General features: G+C 54.2%; 1 protein-coding gene across 4 annotated transcripts in view; it reads left to right on the forward strand.

The window, feature by feature from the left end:
* Positions 1 to 8139: 8139 nt before the first annotated feature.
* The window catches only part of ATOH8 (atonal bHLH transcription factor 8), a 37036-nt gene continuing 28811 nt past the window's right edge, over positions 8140 to 16364 (forward strand). For 2 of the 4 annotated variants that reach the window (XM_019623785.1, XM_019623786.1), the window contains exon 1: positions 8140 to 9466. In XM_019623785.1, the coding sequence (XP_019479330.1) occupies positions 8636 to 9466 (831 nt within the window). In that variant the 5' untranslated portion in view covers positions 8140 to 8635. The remainder of the gene's footprint in view (positions 9467 to 16364) is intronic. The other 2 variants (XM_019623787.1, XM_019623788.1) reach the window with 2 other exon arrangements.

Raw genomic sequence — 16364 nt, forward strand, 5'->3', positions numbered from 1 at the left:
GATGGTTCTATGAAGAGCTTGTCTTACTTGCGATGGAGATTAGGCATGGAGGAGAGCTTTTTTTCTAACAAGTGAATGTTTCACTTTCCCCCACTGGTGTTTTGGATTTTGAAGAGGCTTAAGACAGATGCAAAGATGCTACGGATGGCAGGGTCCTGGGTATGTAGGTTCCAAGTTCTCTTTACCGTTCCCATTTGACAGATGAAGAAACTGAGGCTTGCAGGTAGAGGGGGACGGGGGAAGCAGGTGCTGGAGGGAAGGGTACATGGCTGGTCCTGGGAAGAGGATGCATTTCTTGACTCCCAGGCCAGCAAGTCAAAGCTGCAGGAAAACTCCGATAGCGTCTAACCCAGAGCTTCTCAAACCTGAGTAATGTATGTCCCTACCTCGAAAGGCAACACATTGTCACAGAGCCCTAGGACATAATTATACTCTTAGGCCTTATGCTTTTAATTCTTATGTAACTATAAACCAAAACAAATTAGTAAATTAATAAACAAAACCACCAAGGTAATAAAATTCACATTAACAACATTAAGTTAACAGGATGAATAATATTGTTTTGCTGAAACAGAACCTGTAGGGCATAAAAGAGGAGCAAAGGAAAACAACAACAGGCTCTGGGCCTTCCCCATCAGAGGCCACTAGAATGAAGGAATCTGGGGACAGTCCAGTGTCAGGGGGGAGAGGGCAGGGCCAAGTCAGGTGCTGGTGAGTGAGAGGAAGCTGAGAGATGTGGCTGTTTCAGGGCAGCCCTCATGTCCTCTTCGGGGTGTATTCACCCAGCACAGCCTGGCTTGCAGTGTTTCTTCCTTGGACAGGTCTCCTCGAGGCTCAGAATATCCTGTCATTTCTTAGCAAATCCTTGACCGTGAGGGCAGTGCCATGTGACCATCCACTCTCTCCTCTGCCATCTTACCTGCCAAGCGGAAGAACCCACACTGGGCTTTGCAAGGGAGCAGGCATTGCTCCTCCCTGCCCCCCCCCCCTTATCTTCTCCGGGTGAGAACACAGGCCATTAGCATGATGCATAAGTAGATCATATACTGTGTTATGGCAGAAAAGGCTGGTGTCCTGTTGTGAATGGGTGGTGAGGGAAGGTCTCACTGAGGGGACATAACAGCAAAGGCTTGGAGGAGGTGAGGGGATAAGCCATGGCATTTGTCAGGGAAGCGTTCTGCCTGACAAATCCTAATGTCCTTCCAGCCTGGTTCAAATGCCCCTTCTTCCAGGAAGTCTCCCACAGATGTCACACACAGAATTCCCATAGGTTTTCCAGCAGTGTGTAGCACTTTGTACCATGTCTTACAGCTCTTGACAGACTTGTATAGTCTTTTTCCTGGACCAGAATGTCAGCTCCCTGAGGGCAGGGGTTTTTGCGCTGTTCACTGCTGTATCCCCAGTCTCAGTAGGCGTTCTACAAATGCATCTTGAATTGTCAGAGGTGGACAAGTTGGGAGTGGGAATTGTCTGTTCTCAGTGCATGAGCTCCAGACAGCAGACACTTCATCTTTCTGCCTCAGTCTCATCTTGGTTTTGGCCTGATATTTGTCAAATGAATGAACAGCTATTGATAGAACCTACTGTTTCCCACTCAACTGATCAGGCCGGGAGACCCAAAGTTAGAGAAAAGACAGTGGATTCTCCACGACCACTGGTTTTTGTGATGTGATCAACTCTGTCTCTGGATCTATAGGTTTCTTCTGTCAAAACAGCTGGTTGAATAACTGAGCAAGCCCTGGCCCAAACTGAGCAGTGGGCCTTCTTTCATTCAGTAAGTATTTATTGAATGCCTACTACATACCAGGGATTGTTCTAGAGGCTGCATACAGCAGCAAACAAGGCAGGCAAAAACCCCTGCCCTCTTGGAGCAGACATTCTAGTGGGGGAGACAAACAAACAAACAGCAGGAAAAAATATGTCAGATGATGGTTAAGTGCTTGAAAAATTAAAGCAAGGAAGAGATAGAAAATACTGAAGGGGGAGGATGGGTGCTCAGGGACAGCCTCACTGAAAACACAGAAACACCAGAAGCAGGTGAGGGAGTGAGCCATGAGGCTACTTGGGGGAGAGCACTGCAGGAGAAGGGACCTGTAGTACAAGGGCACTGAGACAACGGGGAGCTTGATGGGTAGGTTCAAGGAGTAGCAAGGAGTAGCAAGGAGCCTGCTGGTGGGTTGGAGGTGGGAAAAAGTGGAGGGGATGAGGTCAGAGAGGAATGGGGGACCAGATGTCAACTTTGGCTCCTATTCTAATGTTCCAGTTTGCCACTGCTGCATAACAAACCACCGCACCATACAGTGGCTTAACACAAAATTCAGTATTTGTTCTCATGGTTCAGTGGGTCAATGGGTTGACTGGGCTCAGCTGGGTGGTTCTTGCTCTGGTTCTCCCATGTGGCAGCAGCCTGTAGAGTCGGGGGCCAGGGGCATCTGAAGGCTCCGCAGGAGAGGATATTCACTCACACATCTGGCACTGTGGAGCTCTCCACGTGACCTCTTTCCAGCAGAATAACCTGGACTTCTAATACAGTGACTAAGGGCTCCAATTGGCAGGAATCGGAAACATCCAGTCACCTTAAAGCACAGCATCACTTCCACTTCCACAGGGCTCCATTAGCCAAAGTAGTCGCAGGCTAGCCCAGCGTCCCTGGGGTGGAGGAACAGACTCCACCTGTCCACGCATGCAGGAAGAGAAGGAATTGATGCTATCCCCTATCGCATCTGAGAAAAACAGGAAGTCACTGGGAGGTTTTGAGCGAAGGAGTCACATGATATGTCCTATGTTTTTTAAAGATTTTCTTATTGGGGAATTGGGGGATGGGAACAGCGCTGGAAAATTGGGGGAAGGGGAAAAGACAAGTTGCTGTTCTTTTGTTCTTCAGTCTAGTTGTGGAGGACGTCGCTTCACTGGCCCAAGTTGGCACCATCATTGCACTCTTCCCCGGCGAGGCAGATCATTCGCCGGCTTCTGGATGGCTGCTCACAGCGGCCGCTGGCCGCTCATGTTGGCTGCTGGCTACACACGGTAGCCCATGGCAACCCGCTGCAGCAGGGGCTGCAGCCATCGCCAGCGACTCACAGCAACACAGCTCCAGGTTGAGCTGTGGTTCAGCATCTTAGCTGTAGAAGGCAGTGTCACTGGCCCTCATATGTGGGATCTGAACCGGGGCCCTCTGGCGTCCCAAGCCAGCTCTTACCCAACGCGCCACTTGGCCGGCCCTGTCCTATGTTTTTAACAAGATACCTGGCCCGCTGTGTGGAAACCTGGCACCTGCCTGCTCATCATGCCAGGCTCCTGGTGCTTGTTGAGCACCTTCTCTCCCTTCATACCCTCACCTGCCCCTCCACAGCCATATCCTCTGCAGGGAAACCTGCTCCATTAGCAGCAGAGCGCGTGCTCACTGCTGGAGAAGGTACGCCCTATCAGGTCTCAGGGAGGGAGTGCTGAAGGCCTCCTCTCCCTCCTACAGTGCCCTGGTCTGGCTCCTTTCCCAGCCCCAAACACTCTCTCAATTTTCCATAATTGGGATGGTCACATGGATAAAAGAAGTTAGAGGGAAGACTGGCGAGTCAGTCCAGAAAAGCTTCCTGCCTGGGTACCTCATTGCTGTCCTCTGGATCCAACATCCTATTAGTTAATGGTGGCAGTGTGGGCACTGTCACTTGGGGGCCACTACTTTCTGCTCACTCCCCTGGGTAGTCCTGTCCAGGGCTGTTGTTGAGTACAACAGGGGTCGCCAATCACATGCGTTCTGTTTCCTTCTGGCAGTTTAATTTCCATCCTTCCTCTGCTCCTCTAATGGGTGACACACCCACTTTGGAACAATCTGGACATCCCGAAATAGGGACCACAGATTCAGGAATGTAGAACAAGCATCCCAGGTTCCATCCCATGTGGCCAAGAAGACGGCAACCGCTGGATGCCACCCCACAGACCTGTCCCGTCCTCACCCATGGGGTGTTACCAGTGCCTGGATACCAAGATCTGGGATCCACATGCCTCAGACTCTTGAATGTCCAGAGGTGATGACCCTGCCATCCAACCCTGACCTGGAAGGAGCTGGAGGGAAACTAGGCTGACCTAAGGGAGGCCAGCGACTTCAGCTGAGAGGTGGACAGCAAGAAGCTCACTCAGGCTGGCAGCGCATGCAGGGACAGCCAGGTTGCCAAACAGGCCAGCCCTATAGGTGGCCCAGTTACTCCTCTCCCCAGATGCTAGTCACTGAGCTCTTAGAAGGCATTGAAGCACATGGTTCAAAGCTTGGGTTCTGGGGGTCAGCTGGCCTGGGTTCGAATCTCTTCTGTTATTTCCTTTATGTAGGCAAGGTTTTTCCTCTAGGAGCCTCCATTTCCTACCTGCAGAATGGGTTTACCTCCCTGGGTTGTTATAAGGGTTTAGTGAAATCACTTACTGCGTGGCAGTAATTATTACTGCTTGACGTTGTAGCATTTGTTCCTAGGGGCCTAAGCCCTAAGCTCTTGCCTTCCCTTCCCTTCTTAGTTTCTTTCTGTTCCCTGGACCAGCCATCCAGGGGATGTGGAACCTCCCTGTGGCACCATTATGCTAGACCAGGCTAACCTCAAACAGTTGATTCAGTGCAGGATGTTTTTAATGTAGGGCATATGTTTTCTTGGGGTGTTTGCACTGTCGCAGCCCAACCTGGGGATGGGACCACCTGGAGCCTTGATAGCCTTTTCATGCTGGCAACTCTATGAATTCACGAAATCCATATTATTGTCATTGCAGGGCCACCACCTTGGCTCCAAAATCAGCAAGAAGTTCCTTGTGGGAGACCGCAATGTCACTTGCAGGTCGTGCAGTGTCGTATCACCAGGGGGCGCTGCCTAGCTGGGTTCTCTTCCCAATTCTCAAGGAGGCTGAGTGAAGGCAGAACTGGAAGTCAAAGGTTTGAAGCTTAGGCTAGGGGCCATGGGCAGGTAGACTGGACTTTGAAGGTATGCCACCTGGCAGGCTTGGAATGGCAACAGGGACCCTTCGCATCACTTGGGCTCTTTACAGGTTGCCTCCTGTTCCTGTAAATGCCATTTCATCTTATGACTAAAGGGATAATGCCCAGATAACGAGATGGGGCTCAGAGAGGTGAAGGGGCTGCTGAAGGCAGCTGAGATCAGTGGCAAAGCTGAGATCCCTCCTAGGCTTACCTCAACCCAGGGGCTACAGCATTTGATCAGCAGGAGAGGAAGCATGGTGAGGGGGCAGGAGGGTGTCCTGGGAGACTGAAGCCGGGTCTGTGTCCCACTCTGCCTCCACCCAGCGCAGCTGACCATTCCTATCCACTTCCTTCCCCTCCTCCCACCCCGTGGGATCTCACAGAACGTCTCCTCTATTTGAGGCAGTTGGTAAGGGGCTCAGGATAAACATGAGTGAAGACCTCGATACTCAACCGACATGATTTTCCTGGTATACAGCCTGGCTTCTTTAGGGACGAATTTCAGTTTTGCCAGAGACTTCCATAAGCCCCAGCTAGCCATGGACACCCCAGCCTGCAAATGCACCCCAAATCTGGGGCAGACGCTGGGCTGGATGGAGCCTGGGCACCTGTGCTAGCCCAGGGTGCTGAAGGCCACCATCCATTCCACTGTGGTGCCCCATGCTGAAGGCTGTACAGGCTGACTCATTTAGCCCTCATGCCAGGTCTGTGAGGCACACTATTACGATCTCCATTTTACAGAGAGGAAAACTGAGGCTTAGAGAGTATCTTAGCAGCTGTGAAGAGGGGTCTTGACTTTTCCTCCATCTCTGCCACTGACTGGCTAGAGGCACGAGGAGAGGGCAAGCTGGGGTATTAGCCTCTGCTTGGGATCTGGAGAATGTAAAGGGCATGAGGACTGGTTGTCCTTCAGCAAAGGTTTCCTGGGCACTGACTCTTGGAGTCAGGGAGGAAGGAAACAGCCATCTTTCAGAAGCCCACAAGCCCAGGAGCTGACAGGTCTGCAGTGGAGGATACGTGGAAGCAATACTTGTGAGTGAGCATGTGTGGAGGCCAGCAAGAGTGACCGGGAGCTTCGGTGATCAGCCAGCACTTACAGGAGGAGGGGACACTGGAGCTGATCACCAAGGGGCGAGGAAGAGCATGCTCTGCAGAGGGGACGTGTGGAAGACTTGCAAGCAAAGGCCAGCATGTTAGGGTCACAGACTGGCTGGGAAACAGCAGGAGAATGAGGGCTCCTCTCCGGAGCATACCCTTGGCCCCCAGGACATAGATAAAGTGCAGAATGACACTGGGTGTCCAGGGAAAGGGGGCCTCCTCAAGGAGTATATGCACTATGATGCTGGAACCCATCTCGGTGGAAAAAATGAAGTTTGGCATTTACTATAGTTAGAAAACTGCATGCCTCCGTGTGTGTCCCCGTGGGAATGTGGATGTGCGAGCATTCATTTGAAGCCTTATGTTGAAGTCCTTTTACATCCATGATCTCTTTTTATTTGCCCAAGTACCACGAGAGGTTGGCTGGACAGAAATATCCTCAAGGATAGATGAGAAAACAGAACCCCAGTGGGATGAAATGTCTTGCCTAGGGCCATGAGGCCTTGATAGTTGAAAAGCCAAGACCCATCCTGGGCTCCTGGCCCCTGCTCTATGCTCCTGCCCCTGAACCTTCTGCCCAGACCCCATACTATCTCCCCAGACCCCACTTGCCACAGGCCACTCCACCCCCAGGGCATTCTCCCCTGGACTCTGGACTGTGTGTGAGTCCTGCATTTTCATAGGAAAACCTCCACGGGGTCTGGTGGGACCAGGGGTGGGAATGAAGGGCTGAAACCAGAAAGATGATTATAGTGGCTACAGAGGCCAGAGCCCAAGGCCAGGCCAAGGGTCCATCTTCTCCTGAACTGCATTTATCTATCTATCTATCTATCTATCTATCTATCTATCTATCTATCTATCTATCTATCTAATCATCATCTATTTAGCTGAGCCATCCTGCCGCCTGTTGGCAGCTCAGTGGCAGCTCAGCTTGGGCCGGGAATTGAACCGCTGTGGCTCAGAGCTCTTAACCAACTGAGCCACTTGGCCGGCCCTCCCGAACTGCTTTTAGCATCCACTGCTGTCTTAAGGCGGAACTACCATAGAAGGGGCCTGGGAGGAGTGAAGATGCCCTGTGTTGGTCCTTGAGATGTGGGTCTCAGATAAGGGCCGGCTAATTTGACCTCATCTTTCCAGAATCTCCAGTGGAATTGCACAGAGGACAGAGGGTCTGGGGAGTCCACATCTGTCCCTTGCCAATAACAGTGGGCACTTACAAAGGTCTCACTTTGTGTCAGGCACTGCTCTGAGTGGTTTGCACATCTATGTTCAATGAATCTTCGCAAGCACCTCGGGAGGAAGGTACCCTTATTACCTCTGTTTACAGATGAAAGGGAGGCACAGAAAGACTCAGTGACTTGCTCAAGGTCACTCAGTTTGTAAGTGGCAGAGCTGGAGTTTGAGCCTAGAAAACCTGCCTGTAAGAACTATTCTACCCTTGTTATTAATAATAACCAAAGCTACCATTTGAGTAGTATCTCCTATGTGCCTGGTACTTAATTTCTCACAGCAACACAGTGGTGTAGGCATTGATTTTTTTCCACACTTCATAGATAAATCCGGGCTTAGCAGGCAGCCTGGGGTGAGGTCATGTCAGATTCTCCCAGATGCTATTGATAGGTCTGGCTAGAAGGGCCGTTTGACTCGCTGTGTAACTATGGGAAAGAGCATTCTTTTTCAGAGCCTCAGTTTTCCTGTGGCTTAGGCTTTCTGCTCCTGCTCTCCTTGCTTCAGCAAGTGGCAGAATGGATGGGGTTGTGGGTGCTGTGGGAATGCGGGTCTCGGGGAGACTCCAGACTCCTTCCTTGCCCCTGTTGACACCCCCAACTCCAGGAGAAGTTGCTCCTCCGTTGTTTTCGCGATTGGTTAGTTAGAGTGGAGGGTGGACCGGGAGGTACTGGGTGCTGAAGGTCTATACTGCGTTCCGAGAAGTCAGTGAGGTCGGGTAGAGAAGGTCCAGCAATGATCTGGGGAAGGGCTGAAGGGCCCAGAAGCCACGTGCTCGGGCAGTTCTATAGGGAGCTGACCGTCCTCAGGAAAAGAGCAGCACCCCCGACTGGAGGGGGGGGGGTGGGGGGAGGTAGAGAGGACGCGGACAAAGGAGGCGGCCGGTAGCCCAGCTGTTTTGAAAAATGCTTCCTGTTTCTTTAAAGGCGCTCGCCGCTCGGGCGGCCGGGCTGGGAGGCGGCGGCGGCGGGAGCTGCCTGCTCTCCGGCCGGCGGCGCTGACTGATCTCGCGAACTGGGCTTCTGTGTAAACTGAGGCTAAACAAACACAGATGGAGCGCAGCGGGCGTGCTCCAAAAATGCTGGCACGGCGGCAGTGACTTCAGATGACACTCTGAGCGCTCCGGGAATCGACTGCCCGGCGGCTTCACGGAGCCGGCGGCGCAGCTGCCCCGGGCGCGGGGGAGAGAGGAGAGAGGACGGGAGGGAGGGCGGGGGGAGAGCAAGGGAGAGCTCGAGCCTCGGAGGTGGTGAGCGCAGCGGCCGCCAGGCAGACCCCGGCGCCGCGTGCAAAGCGAGCGTGGCGGGCGCGCATCCCGGGCAGCCCCACGCCCCTGCCTCGCGCGCTGCCCGCGCCATGAAGCACATACCGGTTCTCGAGGATGGTCCGTGGAAGACCGTGTGCGTGAAGGAGCTGAACGGCCTCAAGAAGCTCAAGAGGAAAGGCAAGGAGCCGGCGCGGCGCGCGAACGGTTATAAAACTTTCCGATTGGACTTGGAAGCGCCCGAGCACGGCGCCACTGCCACCAACGGGCTGCGGGATAGGACCCAGCGACTGCAGCCGGTCCCGGTCCCGGCCCCGGCGCCAGCCCCGGTGGCGCCGGCCGTTCCCTCAGGTGGGGGCGCGGACACAGCCGGGGATCGCGGGGGCGCCCGGGCGCCAGAGGTCTTGGACGCGCGGAAACGCGGGTTCGCCCTGGGCGCAGTGGGGCCGGGACTCCCCACGCCGCCGCCGCCGCCGCCACCACCGCTGCCTCCAACGCCCCAGAGCCATGTACCCGGTGGTCCCGAGGTACAGCCTTTTCGGGAACCCGGCTTGCGTCCCCGCATCTTGCTGTGCGCACCGCCTGCCCGCCCCACGCCGTCCGCGCCCCCTGCGCCCCCCGAGACCTCAGTGCGCGCTGCGCCCCCCACGCGCCCGGGGGAAAGTTCCTACTCGTCAATTTCACACGTAATTTACAATAACCACCCGGATTCCTCCGCGTCGCCTAGGAAACGGCCAGGCGAAGCGACCGCCGCCTCCTCTGAGATCAAAGCTCTGCAGCAGACCCGGAGGCTCCTGGCTAACGCCCGGGAGCGGACGCGGGTGCACACCATCAGCGCAGCCTTCGAGGCGCTCCGGAAGCAGGTACCGGCTTCCAGCCGCAATACCCTCACTGCGCCGGGGGACGTTTGCCAGAATGGGTGGGTGAGTGGCCCGAGGACTTTAGGGAGGATGAGGGTGTGTGTGAAGGGCAAGTTGTTCCTGCCTGGTCGGCCCCAGGACCCGGACAGATTTGGAGCTTCCTAGAGTATTGACATTTGCCACAGAGCTGGTAGGGATTTTTAGTTTGCAAGCTGGGGGTGACGGTTCCCTCAAGGCATGCCCTGGTCCCCCACTCCCCTCCCCGGGGGGTGACCCTGTCTGCGCGTCTGACTTCAGCCCTCATAGTTCACTTTTATGGCAGCATTTGTCTCCCAGAGTCCCTTGGGCGCGGTGAGGACTGGAGAGGGGGAATGTGGGAATCTGTCGGGCGGGGCAGCGGGGGAAGACCCTTGTCTTCAGGCATTTGGTCTGCGGAGGGGCCTGGGGTTGCCGGAATATAAGGGTCCCGCATTCCTTCTTCAGCCCCTAGCTCCCAGTAGGGATGCTCCTACACTCAGGTTCCTTTTGGGCTCTGCACCCCTTGCCCTAGCGTCCTTAGGGACCCGGGCTACAAGCCTGCTCCTCCTCCCCAGGGGCGGCCTCAGCAATTGGCTGGTGAGAGCCTTCCCAGGAGATCTCCTCCACCGCTGCCCTTCACCCCGTGGTGCAGCAGGCAGGTCTGCCGAGGGGACCAGTTAGTTGGGGGCTACCTTCAGAGACTAATTCTGGAGTGGGTCAGTTTGGAGCTGGTGAGGGCTGCCCTCACTGGACAGTGACCTGGCGGAGGGATGGGGAAGAATATTTGCCTAGAAATTATCCATGGTGGAGACGGACAGTTTTATAATTCCACTTTAGATCAGATTGGGATTGCCCTGGGATTCTAGGCTTCTCATTTTCTTAGAGAGAAGGGAGATCTAGGAAGAGGGTAGCAAGTGCCCCCTGCCCCCACCCCACATAGGGTGTGTTGGATGTGACTGGTTTGAGTAGTCAGGTTTTTTCTTGCTGGGCAGTGACTTTCCGGTGTGACTCCAGGAAAGTTACTCAACCTCTCTGGGCTTTACCCAACAACAAAACAGTTCAGAAAAACATGACCTTCTTTTCCGATCACACTATGCTCGTCCTCCTGCTGGTGGGGTGGGCAGTGGTGCCTGTGTCCATTCATGAGAAGGGAATTGGACTGCTGGGGAAAAGAGCCCATATGACTTTTGAGCCAAAGTGTCTTCCTTGGGTTTGAGTAAGATGTCTCCCCAATGAGGTGGGGTGGAGGGGTCAAGTAGCTGTCACAGACCAGGCTGGGCCATTGACCACAGCCAATACAGTTGGGACCCTGGGCAGTGGGCCCAGTGTAGCATTCAGTGCCCCCTTGGGCAGTGGTCTGTGTCTGAATGCCTGGGGAGGACAGCAGCCTGTAGAGCGTCCTGCAACCCACTCCCCAGGATGGAAGGATGACAGAATGTCAGAGAGATGCCTGTCCACCTGCCCACCTTGCAGCTATGGACACCCTTCCCAGATTGGGGAAGCCACATGCCCAGAGCATCACAGCTGGTGCGTAGCAGAGCAGCACTGGCACCTAGGTCCTTTGACAGCCAGTTCAGGCCCTTTCTACCCTTCTGCCTGCCTCTCTTAGTGCTGAGAAAATATTTCACAAGACGGTGAGACTGAGGCCAGAGAGCTATGTCAGGTGATCGAGGCCCTGTGGGTTTTGCACTGCACACCTCCTTGGCATGCCATTCACTAGACTCCGCTGTGCTGGCGCCTCCTTGGCATGGTGCAGTCACAGCCTGCATAGCTGTGTGCCACTGTCATTGCAGAGCCTGGCTTCGAATCAGTGTCAGTGAATTGCTCCAGCGCCCAGGCTCCTGACAGCTCTGCTCCTCAGCCTGTTGAATGCCCCAGAGCTGTCCACTCTCAGCACAGGCAAGCCAGGCGGCCTTCTGTTTTGTCTATCCCACTATCCTCTCAATCAGGAAGGGATCATGAGGAATGGGGCTGCTTAGCCACAGAGGTGGAGGTGGGGATAGGTCTGGGAGGGTGTGTGGCAGAGGGGCCAGGGTGGTGGGTGTGTGGGGCAGATGGTCAGGCTGAAGCACATGCCACCAGCCCAGCTGCACAGGGCCCTCCCCGCCGCCTCATGTGAAGGCCATGTGTGCACAGCTGGGCCTGGCCCATGTGCAGGGCTGCTCCAGGGCCAGGTGGGAGGGGGTCGAAGTGGAAGCCTGGCCTTACTGGGTGGATGAGGGGAGGGGCCAGAGCTGCGGGCCTGTGGCTCCTGGCAGAACCTTCTGGCTCACAGACTGTGCTCATCCTTGGGGCATCTGGTGTGTATGCAGATTTTCTCGCTCCCCTGAAAGCATGAAGCCCCTCAGTCTTGATGGGGGAATGGCAGCCTTGCAGGCAGAAGCCTGAGGCAGTAGTGAGGAGCCCTCAGGACCTGCTGAGGTGCCTCTTCATGAAGGAGGTGCTGAGTAGCGCCTGGGCTCCCTCCTCTGCTGTCTCTAGAGTCTCCCAGGGGACCCTCACCAAGGGAACTCAGGATGGCCCAGGAGGGGCTGTGGGGATGGTCCCCCACCCCCCACACATCCGTCCTTTTCAGACCCTTCTATCCTGACCTCTCATATCCACAGTTACCAGGGTGGCAGCTTAGGAGCTTGGTTGCATTGAGCCTGTGGTTGCATACCTGTAGTGCTACCTTCCCATGTTACAGGTGAGATCACTTTTACAGAGAGGTTAAGCAAGTGACTGGGATTTATACCCAGGCCTGTCTGGCCCTGGGCCCATGGCTCTTAATTACTAGCCTCGTTGCTGTGTAGAAAGTTGGGATTTTAAAGAACCTCTTTAAATAGAGCTTGACAAGGACCTTGAACAGCTCTGCATAGAGTGGCTTTGTCTTAGGTAGTCTGCACTCACTGACATAGGAGGTTAGAGAATAGTAATTTCAAATGGAATAAAGTACTGAGCTGTGTTCCGTGGACAGTGTTGGAGCTCTTTGGGTCCAAGAGTCTCTGTGGGCTTCCAGGAGGGCATCTTGGGCTGGGTCTGAAGGGTGGATAGGAGCTGGCACAAAGGCCAGAGGGTGGAGGGCTTCCAGGCCTGTCCTGCACTGGCTGGTAGGTTCCTGGCTTTGTTTCTCTGTAGCACCTTTCTGCGTTTGCCCACAGCTGTTCCTTCCAGAGGTAGCAGGTATTCTGATGCCCATTTTATTGGCGAGAAAACTGCAGTCCCCTAAGGTTATGGACCTGCCTAAGGTAACGTGGATGGCCAGAGGTACAGCCAGGTTCTCAGGCTCCCAGGCCAGTGCCCTTTTTGCCTTTTCCTGCTTCCTGGAGCTTGGATAGGGTCCAGCTTGGGGTGCGTGAGATGGAATGTTCTGGGGGCATATGGAACCTTGTGAAAAATCCCCAAATTTGCTCCTCTGAAGCTTGAGAATCTTTGTGGGGTGAGCTTAAGACAAGTCCTTTTACTTTCCCGGAAGTTGGACACTCTCTCAGCAGATGGAGCCAAGTGACCCTGCTGCCTCCTGTGGCCCGTGTCCCCGACCAGGGTGAGCAGATAACTGCTGTGGGGTCCTTTGCATGCAGTAGGATGGCTGGGCACTAGAACTTTCTGTGGGTGCTCAGAGAGGTAATGCACAAAGGCTGGGGTCCCATAGGATCAGTACAGAGCTCTCTCTCTGTGCCTTAGAAGGGTAGGCTGCCCACCTCCCCACTTTAGGCTATAGACCCCCTTCCAAATTCCCAAGCAGTTGCTTCTGGCTAATTGGAAGGAGCCCAGTTAAGGTGGAAGTTCAAAACCCAAAACATCTTCCACCAGCTGAGAGTACTGTGTAAAGAAGTGATGCTTTCTACCTCTTGGGGCTGTTTAAAGATGAATGTAGGCATTGTATTAAAAATACTCAGCCCTCGGGCTGGCCGAGTGGCATGAGTTAAGAGTTGGCTTGAGACGTCAGCCCTGAGGAGCAGGGCCCGGGTTCGGATCCCATGTGAGGGCCAGTGATGCTGCGCCCTCTACAGCTAGGATGGTGAACAACAGCTTGACCTGGAGCTGGGCTGCTGTGAGTCACTGACTACGGCTTAGGCTACAGCCCCTGCTGTAGTGGGCCGCCATGAGCTACCATGAGTGACTGGCAGCCAGCGTGAGTGGCTGGCAGCTGGTGTGAGCTGCCTTGAGCCGTCATGAGCGGCTGTCCAATGGCTGGCGAGCGACTGCCTCATCTGGGAAGAGCGCAATGATAATACCAACATGGGCCAGTGAAGCGACGTCCTCGATGGCTAGACTGAAGAACAAAAGCACAGCTGCTTGTCTGTTCGTCTTTCCTGATTTCCCAGTGCTGTTCTCCTCCCTCAAGTCCCCAATAAAATCTTAAAAAAAAAGAAAAAAATTACTCAGCCCTCTGGCTGCCTTAGTAGATAGACCATGATAAACAGAAAGGGTGGCCTGGTTCCAGTGGTCATGGAAGGTAGGCAGGGTTGTTAGCCCCACTCTCCACACCAGGAAACCAAGGCTCAGAGGTGAAAGGCACTTGCCCAAAGTCACACTGCTGGTAAGTGCCCAGGATTCAGACCTGCGTTTTCCTCCCTCCCTCGGCCGCCTAGAACTAGAACCTGCTGGGGATTCTCACTTTGAGGCAGCTGCCACGGCCAGGGTGCCTCTGTGCTGGGCTGTCCGGGCCTGAGGTGCTGCTTCCTGGGTACCAGGAAGACCTGGAATTAGCCAGGTGAGCTGAAGAGCACACCTCTTTCCCCCCACGGGAGAGGGGGAGGAGGAGAAGGAGGAGAGATCTGACCAAAAGGTGCCCTTGTTGTCCCATCTGTGGCCACCACTGGTGGTGGGAGCCAGAGAGCCCTGTGGCCATATGCCTTCCTTGGGCACCAGACAGACAAGCTCCTGGTTCCAACCAGGTCTTAGATGAGGGACCTGGGGCCCAATATGTCACCTCTTTGTTTCCTTATGTGCAGATGGGATAATAACCTTTTGGGGTGGGGGAGTTTTAAATGGGATAAAACTACTTGTAAATAGCTACCTGAGTGCCAGATAGGTGCTCAGCAGGTGGTTTTCTTGTTACACCTGGACTTTGACAGAAGCAAAGTGGGACAGAGTGACAAATCTGGGACAAAACTGGCCCAGAACCTGGCACAGGGGCCCATAGGTTGGCCTTGACCTCACCTGTTGTTCTGTATTCCCACTTGCAGATCCCTCCTGGTATCCCTGTTTCCAGCTGGCAGGGTGGCTAGCTGTTCAGGGGCGGGAGATCACAGAGCTGGATCGCTCCCAGCTTGGCCTGTGGGTGAAAACAACGCTAGGGGCCTGTGTCACAGAGCTGTGCCCTGTGTCCGGGGCCTTCGCCAGGCGGGCAGTCCTTCCCCAGGGTGCCCTGTCTCAGGATTCTCAGGAACCTTTCTGTCCCACAGACCTTGTTTATTTGTTCAGGCTGATAAAGCAGGATTCTCTGGCTTCTAGCTGGGAACAGGCAAAGTGCATTGTTCTGCTGGCTTTTCTTGGATGGGTTTGGAGCTGCAGCCAGGGTGGGAGTGGGAGGTGGGAAGGGGAAGTGCATGGGAGCTGGCGTGCTCTCTGTCACCTCCCTGCCCCTCCCTGGGTTTTCCAGCCTGGTGAGGGGCAGCTTCTTGGCTGCTGGAGCATTTTAAAAGGTTTCAGACAACGTTGCTTCTGGTGTAGGTGCATCTCAGGACCCCCAGGGTGTGGGGGATAAGCAGGTGCTGTGTGCTGTGTCCTGGCTCCGCATTTCCTGCCTCTCACCCCCTCTGGAGCCTCTCTTTGGAGACCTGCAACACCGGCTGTACTAATTTCACTGACTGTTTCAGGCCTTACTCTCTGGGCAGTGCATATGCCATCTCATTTAATCCCTACCATGCTGTGAGGTCAGTCCTGTTAGCAATATGACAAGGACACCAAAGCTCAGAAAGATTATGTCACTCGCCCAGGGTCTCATAGCTAGGAAGCTACAGCTACAGCCAGGAGTTGAACCAGGTGACCAAAAGGTATGTGTGTTTAAGCTTTAGGTCAAATAGCTAAATGTCTATCCTCAGAATGAGGAAAGGTTTTTGAACCCAGTTTTAAACATTCTGGAGTCACCTAGTGAATATGGAGGGAAATCATTCATTTTTTTTCCATTCATTCCCTCATTCAGCAAACCCTTTTTAGGTCCTGTTATGGGCAGGACCTGTGCTGGGCTCTGCAGACAGGGCCCTTGCTCCACAGCTTGCAGGGAGACTGACCATTAAATAATCAGGAGTTAAGGACAGATGGGGTGCTACTAGAGCACTATCAAGGGCAGGTGCCCCCCTCTTTCCCCCAGCCCCTTGTTTAGGGTTGGGGTGGGGCAGGCAGATAAATCTCCTGGACAAAGTGAGGTTTAAAGTGAGATCAAAGTGGATGTTACATTTAGGGGCCCCATTTGAGGTGACTGTCTTGTTCATGCTTTGTCCCTAGAGCCTAGAATAGGATTTCTCAACTTCAGCACTGTGGACATTTTGGGCTGGGTATTTCTTTTTTGTGGGGATCGTAGGATCCTGTGCATGACAAGATGTTTCCCAGCATCCCTGGCCTCTACCTACTACAGGCCAGTAGCACCTCTTCACCTGTTCCCTGGTAGTGACAATCAAGAATGTCTGCAGACATTGCTAACTGTTCCCTGAGGGACAAAAATCGCCCTCGGCAGAGAGCCACTGACCTAGAACAGTACCTGGCATATGGTGGTGCTCACTAAATCCTTGTTGAATGGATGCGCCACGGTGGTTCCTCTCTCTGGGATGAGGGTTAATCAGTACCAGATACTGGTGACAGGGATGGATGCTGGTATAGATCCTGGCGAGTCAGAGAGAGGAGGAAACCTGGAACCTTGGTTTCCAGGCAAGCTCATTTCAGCCGTTTAGATGAAGGGTGCCTCATGGCAGCAGTGGCTCTGTTGGTTAGCACCCTGTCAGATGGACTTTGCGGTGAC

Source organism: Hipposideros armiger, unplaced genomic scaffold (genome assembly GCF_001890085.2).
Source record: "Hipposideros armiger isolate ML-2016 unplaced genomic scaffold, ASM189008v1 scaffold_561, whole genome shotgun sequence".
Taxonomy (NCBI): domain Eukaryota; kingdom Metazoa; phylum Chordata; class Mammalia; order Chiroptera; family Hipposideridae; genus Hipposideros; species Hipposideros armiger.